Genomic DNA, 19,160 nt, shown 5'->3' with positions numbered 1-19,160 from the left:
TAAACGGAAGAATTTCCGATTTGAGTTGTCGGCACCAACATTATTTCTAAATTCCAACCTTTAAAACATTCAGGATCCCTAAGACAACTGAGCCCCAAATATATACAATTTAGTACCTTTTATGTATATCAGAGGAAGAGGGACTAAGGGCAATAACAACGTGTAACAAAGATAAAGAAAGGTATATACATACTTATCAATTACTACTCTACTCTAGATAGCCATACTTAACGTTATTAGACCTTAGGAATTCAGCTCAAGATACTTATAAGTCTGTAGTTGGTTTTCAAACTATTTGACTATATATTTTTCACCAGTTTCCAAAATACGCGTAATAAAGCTTGATTTCCAATTGGAAAAGTTCCAGTTTTTGTAGAATGTGCTTTTTGTAATTTTATATTTTTAATAAAAGTAAATATTCTACAACCCGGTATATATGACTGACACCCGATATGGTAACTATAGAGACCCCATCAGTTTGACAAACACGTCAGTAATATTGCTTTAAAAAAGTAAAATAAGGAGTTTGGGAAAACCAAGAAAAGTAAGTAAAGTTCAACAAAATTACTTAAGAATAGAAAAACCTGTATTTTTAAATTTAGGATGGCTAACAGGGCAGAAGGGCATTTCCTCACGACAATGCCTAAAGTTAGGATGTCCGGAGGTAAAAAACTGATGTACGGGCTCATTATAAATGCTTTTTTCGTGATTCCCTTGTTGGCTACCATAAGCTATATACCGTATATGAGAGACAAGAAGGATGGACCCCCTTAAGAACATTTTATATTTATAATTCAGTTAATAAATGTCATTTAGTTTATACAAGGTGTTTCAGTTTTATAAACATAGGTCGATATAATATCGTTTCCTCAGAGTTATACTATAAGTGCACTGAACTTAGTTTTAAGAAAAGCGACAGATAACGTTTCGATTATTATAACTCGGGCAATGTTACAAGGTACATTTTCAGGCTTGATTAAAATCGGTAGGGATTAGTGAAAGCCCCTAAGATTCATGCAGAAAACCTAGGAAAATAAGGTAGTAAAGCAATAAAGTATTTAGAAAAACATACAATACAACTATATGTTTTCGGAATGAAAAATGTTATTGCCAAAATTGCTTTTAGCAGACAACTTTTATTGTTTAAACATTAAAGAAAGTAACTTACTAACTCATGTAAAGTTTGTAAAAAATTAACACATCTAGAAAAGCACTAAATATATCAAAAAAGACTTATTTTATCTTAAATATTGCTTTATAATATGCTTGTTCAACTTCAGAGATTCACTTAAACATACTTTTAAGAACTTTTATTGACTTTTTTTTTATATACTAAGTATTTTATCTTCGGGGACAGACTTCTTGTAAGGTAAGGGTAATGGAAAATGGATTTTGGTGCTGGTGTGTGTGCAGCATCACATCTTCTTGTAGATCGGCAATCACCGATAGACATTTTTTCCAATTTTCACACAAATTTTGGTCGGAAATCTCCATGAAAAAAGATTTGTTTTTTGCAATGTTTACCACATTTAATTTTCCAACTACTCTCCACATCGTCTTGGAATTTAAGTTTCCGCTGCAAGAAATAGAGATTTCCATTTAAAAAAATTACTCTAACCTTGAATTAACTTTGAAAACGACCTCAAGGTCAAAATGACTTCCACAGATACATGTCCCTTTTGTCCTGAACAAGTTTGGTCTCAAACACTTTTTTGTATCTCACTTACTTTCGGAGCAATTTGGGTGCATATATTAAAATGGCTCACCCGAAATGGAATCTCGAAGGATTTTACAGGAGATCATCTGCTAATATGCAGATGACACATCAATTATAGCACCTCGATGGCTACTCCATCTTGTGTCTGTTAAGATATATAGCTGGTGAAGTGGAAGATCAGTGCATATGGTAGATTTCTGGACATCAATATTGATAAAACTGGTATTATATATTTTAGCAAAATTGAGAGCGATGAATAGCAGGTCTTTAATATTCTACCTTTAAATTTTTTGGAGCTTACCTAAAAGCAAAACGATAAATTTCAGACTTTCCAGCAACTGTGCTTGGATACGAAGACTTTGGAGTGTGTTGACAGAGACAATTAAGCTCTATTATAAATCCTGTATAAATTCAATGAAGAATTATGGCATTTGGTTTTGAGATCATCTAGCGATGGTAGAGAGCGCAGTTTTTGAGGTAACGAAATACATAGTTTCAAAGATACCTAATGGGTGCACAAACACGTTCTTATATATACTAACGACGTAAGCATATTTCACTTCCAAGCCACGTTCTGAAGGCGACATAAAAACGACGTCAATTAACGTTCTTAGACATTCTCTTTTATTACAAAAATCCTCTTATCAGCTTCAAATACATACAGGAGCCCACCTCGTTCGATCTTTCAACAGCTCAATTAAACAAACCTCATATACCAAGTGCAGAACCTCGAAAAGTGATAATGAACAAGCGCGAGAAATCGCATCGGGGGCCCCTGTCAACAGATGCAGATTTGTGGGAGTCTCGCGCGACGAAATTAACTACGAAGTATATTAAGCCCCCCTTGACAAATGGCGCTCATTTACCGGCCCAGCGATTTGTATAAGAACGTTTCACTAAACGGCCTTTTTTTAGGACCGTAAATCACGCTTTTAATAGCTACGGTATGCGACGGTCGTCCGTATACGTTTTCGGGGAGTTTCACTCTCGATTTTCAGTGTACGTGCGTGCTTTTAGGCTTATAGTTTTATTTTTATTTTTAGTTTTACTTTTATTACGTTAGGGTTGTGGTTTAATAAATCACAAAACAGTATAAATTAGTAAAATATATAAGAGAGAAATGGTAAGAGAATGTTATGGTTACTCTACCACTAAGTCGCTAATTATCGCCGGATTTAATCAAATAGAAATACGAATACCGATTTTCGCACCCAGCTCTCGGTATAGCAACAATAAAAATTGTATACTAGAGCAACCAATTTATTATCAAATTAGTTGCTACCGCACAATTCGATGATAGCAACTGACTCAATGTTCCTCTTAAAAAGATATATATTGAGAATCGTCAATTAAATTGTCTCAGATTTTGACCTACTCTTCTTCTATTCCTGATTTTTTAATGCCTTTATTTTATGTGTAGCAACAAGTATGAATTCACTTAGTTTATTAGCAACCTTTATCTTACATGAACAATAGGTTGAATAATGTTAGCAAATCTTTGGTTTTTGAATTTACCTTGTAGCTAAGGCATTCCTCAATAAAAAGATAAAATATATTCTTTAATATTTTTGTATTATATGATTATCACTAGCCTTTATCGATAATTATTGCTCTATTGCTCATAATTGTAAAAATCGAATTAAGAATTATTTTCATTAAGACAACAAATTTAGTTTTAATTAGCGTTGTAGCAACTTCTTACGAGTTTACACAGGATCGCTTTAAGCATAGATTAGGCATTAAGCGATATTATATCAAAATCGGTTTTTTTTTTGGGGAAATACGCAACTTTTTTAATATGTGAACCTGCAGTAACCACTGTCAATTCAATTAGTTTAGTACCCACCTATTTTTTAGATGATCAATGGGTAAAGTAATGTTGCATAAACAATATAATTTATTTAAAATATTTGTTGTACCTAACACTTATCATAAATGTCACAAAGCATACAATTTAAATTGACTATCACTAAGGTTTTGAATAGGTATTACCGTTAACTTGTAGCTACCGCATTCCGCAATAAATAAATATGGACTTAAAATTGGAGCAATCAATTAGTACAGTAGCAATCCATTCCTTAATAAATAAATATAAATATATTAATTAATATTTGTTTTTTGTCACAATTTTTATTGCGTTTGTGGTGGCTCCCGACAAGGTCACAATTCACATTTTTAGAAAACTGTAGGAATGGTGTCCAATGGTTTGTTCTCAGTGAAATCGCAAATACTGAATTTCTATTCCAGCCCTAATAAACATACATTAATGTAAAAACTTCAGTCCAATGTGCCATATATATTATAATTTATTAAGTATTGAAAAATGTTAATTATCCTGAAGGTTTTAGATACTACCATTAACCTGTAGCTAACGAATTCCTCAACAAATAAATAGCGACTTTCTCTCCCAGCTCTATACATAAATTTAACTAAGCATTGTAGCAAAATACAGCAGTCAATTAGTACAGTAGCAACCCATTTGTTAATAAATAAATATAAATATATTACCTAAAATGTTGATATTGTTTATTTATCTCTTACTATTGTTTTACAAAATTCGAAAAAATTCTTTTTACAAAGATCGATTACACTAATAATAATATTTTGTAGCAACAAATTTAGGTTCATTTAGTGTTGTAGCAACTTTTTATCTGTTTCCACAGGTTCGGTTTAAGCATGGTTTAGGTGTTAAAAGCTTAAAAGTTAAGCGACACAGTTAAATTTTACGATATGGAATAAAAATTTTAATAAAAAGTTTTAAGTTAAATTTTTTAAAGGAGTTTGCTTTCTGGGACCACATGCCCACCGGTGGGCACATCGCATCGCTTATTCAGGGGCCGCGTGCTCACCCGTGAGCATGGATTACATTGATTCTGCCTATACCAAACGACGGTCTGGTCCTCGGATGACCCACAAATAATTTATGTTGGGTTGGGCAGTTTGGATAGTTTAGGTATTTAGTTTATAAGAGTAGAAAAAAACAACATTTGAGTTAATATACCATGTTATATTACCTTAAAACAGAAAAAATACTCTTAAAACTTAAAAATAAATTATCATAAAAAAACAGTCGTTTTCTTATGTAACCAAAACTTAAAATACCATAAAAATGACTAACCTAAATATAATAAAACTTACTAAAACGACCTAACGTTTGACGAAATACACACTGCCACAAAGAAACTGCTGACACTAAAGTTTTAAGCCAAATGTTTTTGGAAGTAATACAAGTAATACAAAGGGGAATATTACACGGTACACAAATTGTATTGACCTTTTTCGCATTTTTTCGGGCGTACGCAGCATTGTGAGCCATTGACATGGCGCTGTAGCATTTAGTGCATCTCTTTCGAGTAACTCGTTTTTGGCCTTCCACTTCCTTCAACGTGCAGCGTTGCGTTCTTGACGTGGAAGGACGAGAAACAGTATTAAGTTTTCGTCGTTTTCAATGAGACCTGAAACTACCTCTTCTTTGAAAGTGGTGATGCTGATTTTTTTATTGTTTATTTTATTGTAAAGATGTAACGCGTTTACTATTGTTGTAGCAGTAATGAGATGAAACACTAGGCGTTTGTACCATTTTGAAGTTCGCCTTAGAAAAGGTATAGCTGTAGAAAACGTATGCTGACATTTGATCCGACAAGTCGATAAAGGCCTTGCCCTGATTATAGTCAACAATTACTTTCGGTTTAATAACTTCCTTTCCTTTCTTTGCTAAAGTAACGGTAGAATCATCGTGTTTGGTGTTTAGCATGATGACGTCTCTCTTATCCTTCCACTTCAGGACTACAGTTTTGTCATTATCTTGCCGAGCTACAATTCCACCTCGATTCAACTTTTCCTTTATCAGTTCCTGAGGATTACCTTTGCGGTTTGCTCTAATTGTACCAACTAAATGCGTTTTTCAGTCAATCAGTCTTTTGGCTAATGATACGCTCGTGTACCAGTTGTCAGTGTAAAGTGTGCGGCCACTGTCCAAAAGACCTTCCATCTATTCCATGACTACCTTTTCAGAAACTGCAAATTCACTTGATTTTTCTCTGCCGGTATATACTTTGATATCCCAGGTGTATCCTCCAGATACACACAACTTGAAAAGCTTTATACCGTAGCGGTGTCGCTTATTGGGTATATATTGTCTGAAATAAATGCGTTCTCGAAACGGAACGTTACTTTCGTCGATACAAATGTCTTTTTCGGGCATGTAGGAGGACTTAAATTTCTTTTGCAGCATGTCAAGAAATTCGGATATTTTGTAAAGTCGGTCATCAGAGGGTCTGTCCTTCTCATTATCACTTACATGGAACATGCCCAAAATACCTTCAAATCTGTTTCTACTCATAATTGTGGGTATGCGATTTTGGTACAACGATTTGGTTAACCAATAATCCCGTAACTGAGGCATTGGAAGAAGGCCCATCCATAATATAATGCCAAACAATTTTCGCATTTCCACGGGATTGGTATCCACCTATTTCGGCACCTTGGCCTTTCGGTTTGGATCTGCTATTGCCGCAGCAATTCGCTGTGAAGCAAACCTATTAGTTTCAGTCACAAATAGATTAATCATCTCATCGTCGATAATATAGTTAAAGAATTCAGCTGGTTCTTTCCCTGCAAAGTCTGCATTAACAGCTGGAACAACACCAACATTCTGAGGGCTTTCACTGAAAGACAGTCGGTCTCCTTGAATGTGATCCCATTTTTGCTTAGTAGTTAAAGTCGCCAGAGGTACGTTATCGTCTAGATCTTCGTCTTCGGATAATAATATGGCAGAATTATCTGAATTATTACCGGATGAATCGTTATCGGATGATAGATCACTTTCAACAGGAATAAAATCTTTATCTACGAGCGAATCATCTGAAAATCCGGTAATTTCGTCTTCTATTATATCTCTTGACTCGTCGTCGGACAGATTCATCAGCTCCTTTGCCAACTCCTGATCCGATAGATATTTCTTAGCCATATTTGCTTAACTCAAAACAAAAAAACACATTAAAGCTAGTGTCCACGGGTGGGCATTCGGTCCCAAAATGTAAAATAGCATTCTGGGACCACGTGCCCATCCGTGGGTCACCGCAAAAAAATTACAAAAACAACCAAAAGTCGACAGAGTATTGATCATATTATATTAACAAAAAATATCCAGAATGAAAATTTGGTCCCTGGAAGTAAAATCCAAATGCCCACCGGTGGGCACGCGGGGCTCAACGTGTTAAAAACTAGTATTTTATAATATATTAAGACATTAAATTATAATATAAGGGAATTGACACTTTTGCAATTCCCGTCGCTAATTAATCGCTCATGTAAATCCCCCGCAAAAGGATATAGCGTTTGTCTCCCCTGTCACTATATGCGACGTTGCCATTTGGTTGGCAGTTTCCCTTTTTGAGGGAAATAATTATTTAAAAATTTAAAATGGAAAAAAAGGTTAAAAGTCGGAAAATGCGGTAAAATGCAACTTTTTTTAATATTCATACTCCATAAGTGCAAAAGATAATTTCTGGAAATTAAGGAATTTCTGAAATCTTGAAATACTGGCAACGTTGCTAATAGTTAACTGTCCCTAATGTCAACCTTTAAACCTAACCTCAAAAAAACTGGCGATAGTTAATGAATTTGCTTTTCAATTTTCTTTATATTATCGGCTTTTTTAACGAAAAAAACGTATTAATAGAGTAGTTTCAGTAATGGCATTTAACTTCGCCGCCTTCGCGTACATCACCGCCCTCATAGGAGACGCATTTTTAATATTCTTCTCACTTTTCCATGTCATTGCCATAGATGAGTTGAAAACGGATTATAAAAATCCTATTGATCAATGTAATAGCTTAAATCCAGTAAGTCTTAATAGCATAAACATTACAGAATTGTATTTTGGTAAATATTTAACATTACAATCGGAAGCCAAAGTTGTTTGGATTGGTCTCCTATAGGTTATTGACCCTCCCATTTTCATGTTTAATCACTTACTTGTTTATTACATATAAACTCATTTATCATAGAGAATTATGTGCATAATCGTTAACAGAACCTGTTTCTTAATTACCATTTAGACCAAAGTACTTGCAAATAAACTGACTATCTTTTCTCTTTTTATTACAGCTAGTTCTTCCAGAATATATACTACACACATTGTTCAACCTTCTACTAGTATTTTCGGGAGAATGGTTAACTTTCTTCATAAACCTCCCCCTCATACTTTACCACATTAACAGATATAGAACAAGACCAGTTATGTCTACAGTGGGAATCTATGATCCCACAAGCATTATGAACTCTGACCAGCTCACACTTTGTCAAAGAGAAGGATGGATTAAGCTTGCATTTTACCTTATTTCCTTCTTCTACTACTTATATGGGTATGTGATGGCTTTGGAATCTATTCCTTTGAAAGAAAAATGATTTTGTGATATTTTTTAAGGACTGTCTTTAAAGGCACCATGTACATATATTTATTTAAGTAGGATTTTAACTAACATTGACTTATAAGCTTTAAAACAAATCTTATATTTTTTCTACTTTTTTTTGAACCAGTTTTGTTAAGAGTTTTGATTCTTGGCTGTGTTGTAGTTTCCATTATTTTCAATGATTTAAGCTATAAATTTAGTAAGAAATCACATGTATCCTACTGTAAGGAAACTTATATTTGTCTTAAGCACAAATTTGAGAATATCATGAAATGAATGAAAAACAAATGTTTTTTTAATTACCATAATTACTCTTAATGCTATTTTAAAATTGAAATAACTCCAAAGTAGCCCCTTGACAAATTATAGCTTGAATCATAGTTTGACTTTTTAGTTATTTTTATTTCAGCTTTTTAGAACCGAAATCTAATTTTGCAAATCTTTTTCAGCATGATTTATACATTGATCCAGTAAGGCAAAATGGGCAAGATCTTCGATCAAAGTGGATAATAAATAAGAAAAATGGGATTTCGGTTCTAAAATTTCTTAATTTTTTTCCAGGTGTAATTTTCTTTTTAGTGACTAAGAAATTTTAGAACTGATCCTTGTTTAAGATAGAAACTAGTGTATTTATTATGTATTGTGTTTTTTTATGGTCAGTTAACTTTAATCACTTTGAGGTGCTTTCAATGGTCATTCTGGTATGGGATGTTAATATGAGCCTATTGAATATAGTTGTAATAAAAAAAGCATGAATTTTTACCAAATAAGTTTTTAAATGAATGCTTTTTAACAACCATATCATAACACTCTGTAAGGTATGAATATTGCATAGTTTTTTTTGTAAATATAGGATAAATAAATAAATGAATGACACTGTTATGGAATAATCATTATATTAAAATTTTCAGCATAAAGATACATAAAAAAATCAAATACTGTATATTATGTCTTTGCAATGTTTTTTGGGGGAATTTCTTTGGGAATGTTTTTGGCAATACACATTCTCAACAATGGCATTTTTAATCGTTGCCATGTGAGTAAATCTTATGATAAGGTAAAAGCCAATATATACAATCATGTAGGAATAAACATATAGAATAAAAAATATTTGATATTTTAAAGATAAAATACAACTTTTGAGAATCATTCCTGATAATAAACTTTCAAAGAACGTGCTACATGGCCGCTATAAATTATCTTTCCTAACTAAAACAAATTGGCAACAATGTTCATAAACATTTTACCTACATAATAATACATATTTTTTTGAACAAAAAAATCTGCTTTAAATAGGAACCAATTATTTTGTGTTGCAATAAAACTACATAAGTCCTAAAGTTCACTTGGGAGGTCACTAAGTTCAATGATTCACCAGTAGTAGTAGGCTTGTGGCAAGTTAATAACCCTTCCCAAGTAAACCTAAGGTCAAGCTAAAAGATTAAAACGTGTAAACAAACTTTTAAAAATATTTTGCTGACTCATAAGTAATAAAATCTGGTTAATTTCCAAGTTTGGACAGCAACCACTCCTCGGTAAAATCCTCAAGCTCTCTAATCTCATAGGCCCTAGAAACATCGGCCTCTTTTTGCAAAGACAACTTAGAGCCAGCATACATCATTTGCAATTCGGCATGACTATCTCTGGGAGTAAAAAATATGAAACAAAGTGGGTAAGATATCCTGCCATCTTTGTGCTCTTGCTTATAGGAAAGAACGACGAAACGGGGCTGGTGGCTCGGCAAGTTTTCTTGGAGATCATCGATAGTTGTATTGTCTAGTTGCTCGTCGAGGATGATTTGTTGTTTTTCTCTGTCCACTTTCACTGAAAATTGGGGTTAAGAACCTTATTCTTGAGAGACTTATAGGGATTTTAAAAATTAAATAAAGAATTAGGAAAATTATAGGCTTTTTATTATTGTGATTTTCAAATTTACTTTAAAAGTAAGGAAATATTGCTTAGCAAGTTTCAAGCCAATTTAAAATTATACTGAAGATAGACAAAGAAGGTTTCTTCAATACAATACAATCGCTTTATTAACAAACAATTATAAATTTCGTAGACAAAGCTAATATAAATAAATAAACACATGAGTACACAAAAAACAAAAGACATTTAGATTTTATACAAAATAGGTAACCTATTGTACATGGTCAAATTACTTATACAACTAAATGTTTATAAAGTCAGAAGTTGATATTAAAAAGAATATAAAACAATACAAAAATGTAAATTAGGTAAAAGAAGTATACAAAATAAGTTGAAGTTAAATTACGACTATTATCACAATATAGGTATAACTAATTCTAGGGATGGAGACTATAAAGTAAATAGGGCCAGTGTGTGTGTGGTATTTAAAAGGAAAGATTAAAAAAGTCTTCTACTGTGTATAAAGCCTTTTCCAATAGTTAAGCTTCTAAGGCATGGCGAAAACAGGAAAACGTTGTCATAGATTTAATCGTAAAAGGAAGATGATTGTGCATTTTTTTTGCTCTATAGAGTATAGAAGTTTTTACTAATTCCGACCGTGGAGTTGGCAGATAAATATCATGCTCTGCTTTTCTAAGTGGATAGTTATGAGAAGGCCTCTTTGGAAATTCTGACACATGCTTTCGGATTAAGCAAACAGATTCAAATATAAACAGTGAAGGAAGAGTTAATATTCTATCTTTTTAAAGTATTTTTGGCAGTGAGCTGTAGTGTCAAGTCCCAGTAAATAGCCTATCGCTCTCTTTTGCAACTTGAATACGCGCTCAAATTGAGTGGCACAGCATGAACCCCAGAATGGAATGGCGTAACGAAGATTTGGCTCAAAAAGGGCAAAATAAACTGATTTAGATGTTAAAAAGCTTAATTCTTTGGAAATCGATCTTATGGCAAAACATGCTGAGCTTAACTTTGTGGATAAGGTGTCCAAACTGGTATTTTGTAGAGTAAAAGGTTGAATGGTACTTTTACATGATACAACCTTGGTTTTAGAGATATTAAAGCATAGAAGATTGGATTCGCACCAGGACTTAATGGTAAGTAAATCGTTAGATATAGTTGCATGCAGAGACGTGATATCTGGAGTGCTCCAAGTAAAGCTGGTATCGTCGGCGAACAGACAAATTTTGCCGCTGATATCCAGATTGGCCATGTCATTAATAAATAGGGCCCAAAACTGAACCTTGCGGCACACCATATTCAATTGGTTGGCATGAAGATGTTGTCGTATCAACCTTCACGAGTTGACTTCTGAAACTAAGATATGACTTAAACCATTTAAGAGAAGATTCTCTAAACCCATAGTGTTGCAGTTTGTTAATTAAAATATTATGATTAACACAATCAAATGCCTTTAAGAAATTCTATATTTAAGCAAAAATGACAAAACCATTTCTTTAACCAGTCTTTCAACAATCTTAGATAAAGTTGGGAGAAGTGCTATTGGGCGATAATTTGAGGCTTGATCTTTATCCCCTCCTTTATGCAGTGGAATAATAATTGTAGTCTTAAGGCAGCTTGGAAAGATTCCCCTCTGAAATGACATGTTAACTAGGTTCACCAAGTGACTTAAGGTGCAATCAGGCAGGTTTGCAAACATTTTGAGAGTTAGGCCATCTGTACCAGACGATGATTTATTTTTTATTTCGTTAATTGTACTTCGAAGGTCGGTGAATGATACAGGGGTGAAAAAGAAACTGTGCAGATTACCATTAAAAAGATACGAAAGTGGATCGTGACAAGGTGATACGGTGGTCATTAGCCACATTTACAAAGTAATTGTTAAGGTCCTCCAGTGAAGTAGTGATAGTGCTAGGCGAGGAAGATTTATTTCTCAATTCGTTAACAATAGACCATGTTTCTTTAGACACATTACCAGAATCAGTAAGCCTTTTGTTATAATAGGCATCCTTTGCAGCTTTTATTGTCTTGTGATAAACTCTTCTGTATCGCCTGACTTAATTGTGGAAAACGTCGCTGACGGAGAATTTTTTTAGATGCGATAATGAGCGCATGTTTTTTGCTGATATACGTAAGCCACAAGTAGACCAAGGCTTATGATGTTTAATTTTTATAGGCCTCAAAGGAAAACACTAATCTGAAATATTTGATAAAGTCCTTGTAAATCTAGAAAACTCATCATCGATATCATCAGAAAGAAAATCCCAATTGCACTCAAGGCACCGATTCTTGAAATTTAATAAATTCTTGTCACCAAAAACACGGCCTAATCGACGTAAAGTATTTTTGTTTTTAGATTCCAAAGAAAATCTACAAATCACAGCTTCATGATCAGAAAACCCTGCATTTAAGACAGTACAATCAACGAATGATGGAATAAATGATGACACAATATAGTCGATTGTGCTAGAACTATTTTTAGTTATTCTGGTTGGAGAGTTGATGTGCATTTCTAAACCCAATGAATCAAAAATTGACTGCAGAGACTCTTGAGCAGCACACACACTGGTGAAGTCAATGTTAAAGTCACCACATAAAATCAATTTACTTTTTATAGGTAGGGATTCCAGCAAGCTCAGTAGTTTTTGGCAGAAAATCAGCACATTAGCGTCCGGTGATCGATAAATACAAATAATGTAAAGGTCAAGTAAAGCGTTATGAACGATGGAAAATTCAAATTCTTTTTCAGATAATAAGATATCTTATAGACGTGAATTTGTCTTGCAAATTTATATTTTTTTATATATTCATCCAATCCACAGGGGGTGGTTAATGAAATGAGGAGTAAACACAAGGCTACTGAAATTGCAGATACAAAATTGTCAACAAATGAGATTGCTGCAAAATTTGACAGATAATATAAAAATAAATATAAAACTGCATATTTATAATGAAAGATATAAATGTTCAAGAATATTTCTTTTTCTTATCAACTAATATTCATGAAATTAAAAAAATACTAGAAAAATTAAACAAAAAGCCTGGATGGGATGGTATTTTAATTAAAGTTTTGCTTAAACTTCCCAATTTGATTCTGAGTGCTATGTGCATGAATTTATCTCTGGAAACTGGTCTGGTAATTCCCCAGATAGCTAATATTGTTCCTCTCTATAAGGGTGGCAATCAGGATAGCCCTTGCAACTATAGGTCAGTGGCTCTGTTACCAATGCTATCTAAGATTTTAGAAAGACTGGTTAAGACACAGATCCTTGCTTTTGCAGAGAAAAACAATACTAAAATCAGCACAATATGGCTTCCTAAAATTCAAATGTACAAACAATGCTGTATTTTTTAGAAGAGCTGTGTTTTATGCTTTGGCAAAAGCTTTTGATTATCAGTCATAGAACACTTCTGCAAAAATTGGAAGACTGGTTTGAGTCCTACTTAAGCAATAGGATTCAATCAGTTGTCCATAAAGGGTCGAAGTCTGATCAGAGGATTATAAAGGTTATAATTTGCTCTAAGAATAAGAAGAAAAAGTAAAGTAATAACTTAAATATTAATGAATGAACTTGGTAAAACCATGTTGAGACAGGCCTACTTTGCATTCATAGAATCTTGGCTAAAATAAGGGTTTTTCTGCTAAATATATGATGCACACAGTATTTATTTTGCAAAAGAGAGCATCAGGATACATACAAGGCGCAATTGAGATATTTTAATAAGAAACAGCTTCTCTGAACCACAAAAATTATAGGCAGACACTGGTTAGAACTATTGATGCCTATTCTTTGGTCTTTGTCATGGATCCATTATTTTTGGGTGAAGGCTTTTCATTCATTTTCCAGTTAGCTTAAGAAGGATTTAAAGAGGTTTAGATGCAATGAAAAGAGGTTTAAGCAAGCTTGTAATGTCAAGCTTGTAATGAGCCATGTATTTTCAGGAGCTTTTCAATGAGCAATTTTAACTGTGTGGCTGTTTATTTTTTTCTGCTGTTTATTTCATTTTCAATTTTCCAATTTAAGTGTTAATGTACTAGTGTGTTTTCCTTCAGGTTTGTCACCAAGTTACTGTACTTAATTTATTTATAAATTACTATATTTGGTTTATGGATTTATTTATTTTTTTAAGTTATTCTGTCCTAAAGGTGTAATAATTGTGTGAAATAATTTATACTTAATAAAAACATTTTAAAAATAATTATAAATACCAAAACACTCATCAGATCTTTTACATAATAACTGCTGATATCTGTCAAACTGTAAATACAAATTCACAATTGGTGTTCAGGGTTACAAAACTGCAATTTTCTATCAATTAAATGTTTTTGTATAATTCTGCAACTAAATTTCTATTAACTAAAAACTACTATAATATTAGTTAATAAATAATATTTTTTAATATTAGTTATATTTATTACTATAGTTTATTTAAAAAAATTAATATGTATTGTTGATTAATATAAAAATTGAATGAAAAATCTTCAAAGAGATCTATCACAATTAACAATTTTTTTTAGATGCTTAAGCAATTTGACATTGTTTTTATTTGTTCAGTTTTATATATTTGTGTTTTGTTTATTGTGTAAAAAAGTATCTACCTCATTCTCTTGCATTTTAGAATTTATAATTTCCATGTATATATTTTGATTTTTTCCACAACTTTGGAAATAAGAGTATTCAAGCTCTTTATACAATAAAGCATTTTTGGATTTTGATTTTCTTCAATATTTGCTAATTTATGAAACAGACCATATTTTAAAATCTATTAGTTACAAAAAAAGTTTTTGTAGAATATTACGCTTTATCATGACATAAAAATCATGACAATGCCTGGCCTATACATTCACCAATGTCTGATGTTTGCTAGACCACACTCTTTTAGATTTAGCACAGTAAATAGTAGGCACTTATATGACACCAGACATGGGGGAAATCTCTTACTTCCACAACACCGGCTTAGTCTGACCCATAAGGGCTATATGACTAATGCCATAAAACTTTTTAATGCAATACCCGAAACCACAAAACAACTACATTTAAATAGATTTAAGCAAGTAACGAAAAACCTGATTTAAGAGATCTGTCCATACTCATTGGACGAATTCTACAATAGTCTTTAACCTAGTCTATCAAAATTTATCGAATATTATACTTTCATACCTGTATATAAATGTTTCATACATACTTGTGAGCAATTCTGATGCGAACCAAAATTGTATTTTGTTTTATATTTTAAACAAAATGAAGGTTTTTTTTTACTTGCTATGTTATGTAGGTAAAACTCTGATAGATTAATGTCTCCCTTTATGCACTGTATTATTGGTGTTTGACAGACAATACTTTTTGACGATGCCAAGCTGTTGGATGTATATGAGCAATTAAAGAAGTATTATTATTATTATTATTATTATTATTATTATTTAGTAAATTTGTTATTTTTTTGTGACCCAAGCGTTGTTTTTTCAGCTGCTAAGTTAATTTGATGTGGGTCCAAATGAAACTCGGCTTTTAAATTTTAATATTGTTGACTCTTCAGCCTAAATTAGGCCATCCTCAGGGCACTACAATGGATACAAATAGTGCTAATTAAAATTATAAAATTAAGTGTTTCTTTAACTCTAAAATAAGTAATCACATTTTCTACAGATAACAAGATACACTATTAAAAAAATGTGTAGCACTTACAATTAATGGGTATAATGCACTTTTAAAATTAATTATTTTTTTGAAAATATTGATTGGAATATTTTTAAAAAGGCTTTGAGAGAGAATTTTTTATATATTTTATAAATATTTGTTGACTATTAATTTCATAAGAAAAGGAAGTTTATTAAATGCAAATTGCAATATTAAGATATTTTACTAGTGGAAAATTTTGGGCATAACTTAACAATCTGTCCACGATATTTTCATGATTCTTTTACATTTACATAGAGAAATTCTTAATAGTACACGGAAATTGGAAAAAATAGAAGAAAAAAATTATAATAATCTGATATTTTCTGAATCAACAGTTTATAATGATAGCAATACAGGATCGAAAAGTTCCCAACCCTAACTGGTGAGCTTCATCCCCTTTTTCACCTGATTATAATGACACCGCGCTGGTTTTCCAATAATATCTTGGAAACGCGATGTTCTACGACAAAAACAGAGGAATTAAAAAATATTCAGAATTAAATTTTCTATAAAACTGCTCCTATCGGTCGTCTGCAAATTATGATGGGTTTTCACGTTAATCGACGGCAAACTTGGGGGTAGGTAACAAAAACGTTACCGCACCACCCAGGATGTAGAGTTTGTCGCGTTTTTTTTTAAGTGTCGCCAGTAGGCCTAGTCCACTTTTGAAGGCATTTATTCTTGCTCCAATTCACTTTCGTCGGTCCTATCCGCACTATAGCATCCTTGTCCGTGACAGTATATACACATAAGCGAACATCTTAAACCAACCTTGGAACATCCCCATCGCTTTCCGCAGCCCTTTTTGCAGGCACACGATATTAGCTTTAAAATTGATAAGGGAGCCGGTGCTTCAGTAGTAAAAAGAGGTATTAAAATATCATCGGATTTCTTCCATACCCATTCTTCTGATTCTAAAACATTGCCATGCCAAGCCTGAATTTGGTGGTAAACTCGGAACGAATGTTGTTGCAAAGCTGCAAATGTTGGGGGTAGCCTTGCCAGAGTAACAGCTTGACTAGAGTGGCCCACCGAGGTATTAAACAAAACATACCTTTGATGATTTACTGACGTTTCGTTTTTTTCTGCTTTATATAGTGCAAGAGTAAATATTTCCCCAGCTCCAGTAATATCCTCTTTATTAGCATTTGGTTTGTTGAAGGTTTTAACTACTTCCTGCAAATTTGCTTCAGAATTTAACAAATGTATAGTTTTGAGTTCACCTTTTCCAAAAAAAGCAGACGTGTCACTTCCACTAAATGCATGAGCAAAAAGAACTGCTTCTTTTGCATTCTCAAGGACATTTGACAACTGTAAATCTTTAGAGCTATAAATTCTTGCTTTTATATTACCTTGGGCCTCCCTTATTAGTCTAATATCCTTTTCAATTGGGGTTAAGGCAATAATTAAGGTAAGCAGATTGACATCTTGTCAGCTACAATTCAGACCGCTTCAGACCTAGAAGTTTTTTGAATAGCAGTTTGATCTATAATTGTATCAGCATCATCATTCGCACTCACAGTTCGTATCTCTTCATTTTGCAAGGTGTGAACTATTTGGGAAATAAATCGTTCTTTGTTGGCAAGGTTGCTTAATAATTTTTCTTTAGGGTCTGTTATGGTCATCAAAAATAACAGCCGGAGATTTTCTGGTTAAAATTCTCTGTTGGCGTTCGATACTTTTTGTGCTGGTAGGATTATTACCGTAACCATAGAAAATAATTGTAACATTTTCCTCATAATGCCGCCTAACAAATTAAACGTATGTGCTCTAAATATCAGGCACCATATATTTTATCCCTCTCTTAACTTAACAAATCTGTCCAGCAAAGCTCCACTGTGCCGTGCTTGTACATGGTATAATCAGATGAATGCTATAGATGTCGACATCTTTAGCAGTACTGAATATGTTTTTTAAAAAAGGATGTGTTCCTCTCTTAATTTGAATGATACCTGATTATTTTTCTGTGATTGTATCATTTGGTTAGTGTGTCTTATATTCTTACAATTATGCTATTTTAAATTTTGTTATCACTCTATATTGGATCTTATATTATTTTTTTTGTACTACTTATTAAGGTGTCTATAACTTGTACTGTTTTAATTTTAATTATTTCGATTGTCTTGTAATTGGGAATTTTCCTGTTGGACAATAAACTATTTGAATTTGAATATCCTTAAAATGTACCCTGACTCGGCCATACAACACAATGAATTAGATTTCCTCCATCAATCACATACTCACAGTTGGAGACATCAATCGGATGTTCTGGTACGGATCTGAAAACTTGAAATAATGATGAATTTTTAGTTTTTCTCATCAGTCCTTTTTCATCAAATATAGATAAAGGCACCACTGCAAGTTCAAAGGCAAAACATTGTTTCAATTCATGTGCTGTGCGCACAGTGCATACTATTCTTTGAAATAATTGAGTAGAATCAACCTGTATTATGTCTTTATCTTTGGTTTTCGATAAGGTATCTATGAATGCTAATGGTTTAACCATGTTATTACACTTTAACTTGAATGTACCAAATGTATCGATTAAATACCGTATTTAATATAATTAAGATTTAATTTTTTTCAACCCTACATTTTAAAATTAATTAATATAAAAACTCATAAAAATATCGACACACATCATAGAATCTTTTTTGTAGAGAATTTTGTGGCAAAACTTTTTCTATACCTATGTTTTTTCCCTAAGATCAAGCTTTTAAAAGATATTCAAAAAATAACAGTGCAATGTCCCTAAAGGGGGTGTGAGATGGGGATGAAGCTTACTTCTTAGGGGTAGGAACTTTTTTGATATATATTCTTACACATATAAACTAACTATCCTGAAAATTTCACCTTATTATAAATTTTTTCTTCTATTCCACATGAATCTGACTAATTTCCGTGTACTATAAGGGGAAAGGTGTGACCCTAGGTTAAAGATTTCAGTAGTTAGGGAAGTTTTGGGCCATATTTGGGACTATTGTTTAGAATATTCCCACAAATAATTAGAAAATTCTTCTAAAGCTTTTAGTAAATTATTTTTAGACTAGCCTTTTACCAAGACATGCTTTAAGAGGTACTTACATATAAGTGCCCCAGTATCAGTGTCTTTTCTAAACCTGAATTCCTTCAAGGCGTTCTTTACCTCGGGGGTTATTTCACATATGTTCACGTTCCCGGACTGAAATAAAATGTAAATATTTACAAATAATTAATTAAAAATATACATATTCCTTACCATTCTTATAATGGTAACTGGGGCAGTAAAAAAAGGTGTGTTTTTGAACTTTTAATGGCAGTTTAATAGCATAACGTATCCACTTCCCAAATATCATAAAGATATGAGATGGGTTGGGAGAATAGTATTTAATTACTCAATTACCATTGATCATTTCCTGTTTTCCTTCTTTATGATTCATAAACAAAGCGGAAAAGTTTTGACATTAGATCGACGGTAAG

General features: G+C 32.6%; 2 protein-coding genes and 1 long non-coding RNA gene across 3 annotated transcripts; 2 read left to right on the top strand and 1 right to left on the bottom strand.

Annotated features, from left to right (window-relative positions):
* Positions 1 to 321: 321 nt before the first annotated feature.
* Positions 322 to 825, top strand: LOC126740732 (uncharacterized). Its single transcript, XR_007661979.1, has 2 exons — positions 322 to 544; positions 603 to 825. It is a non-coding gene; the product is annotated as an uncharacterized LOC126740732 (long non-coding RNA).
* A 6,474-nt stretch (positions 826 to 7,299) lies between these two features.
* LOC126740220 (protein cornichon) lies at positions 7,300 to 9,013 on the top strand. The gene is made up of 3 exons (XM_050446154.1): positions 7,300 to 7,563; positions 7,829 to 8,085; positions 8,583 to 9,013. The coding sequence occupies exons 1-3, from the start codon at positions 7,414 to 7,416 to the stop codon at positions 8,605 to 8,607; spliced, it is 432 nt and encodes a 143-aa protein (XP_050302111.1). The 5' UTR covers positions 7,300 to 7,413; the 3' UTR covers positions 8,608 to 9,013.
* On the bottom strand, positions 9,013 to 19,132 carry LOC126740221 (glia maturation factor beta). Its single transcript, XM_050446155.1, has 3 exons — positions 18,940 to 19,132; positions 18,786 to 18,882; positions 9,013 to 9,957 (listed from the first exon to the last, which is right to left on the bottom strand). Exons 1-3 carry the CDS (start codon positions 18,940 to 18,942, stop codon positions 9,635 to 9,637), a joined length of 423 nt encoding a protein of 140 aa, XP_050302112.1. The 5' UTR covers positions 18,943 to 19,132; the 3' UTR covers positions 9,013 to 9,634.
* Positions 19,133 to 19,160: the final 28 nt, after the last annotated feature.

Source organism: Anthonomus grandis, chromosome 9, assembly GCF_022605725.1.
Source record: "Anthonomus grandis grandis chromosome 9, icAntGran1.3, whole genome shotgun sequence".
NCBI classification, from domain to species: domain Eukaryota; kingdom Metazoa; phylum Arthropoda; class Insecta; order Coleoptera; family Curculionidae; genus Anthonomus; species Anthonomus grandis.
The sequence above is the reverse complement of the archived record's forward strand: the minus strand, read 5'-3'. Positions and strand labels throughout refer to the sequence as shown.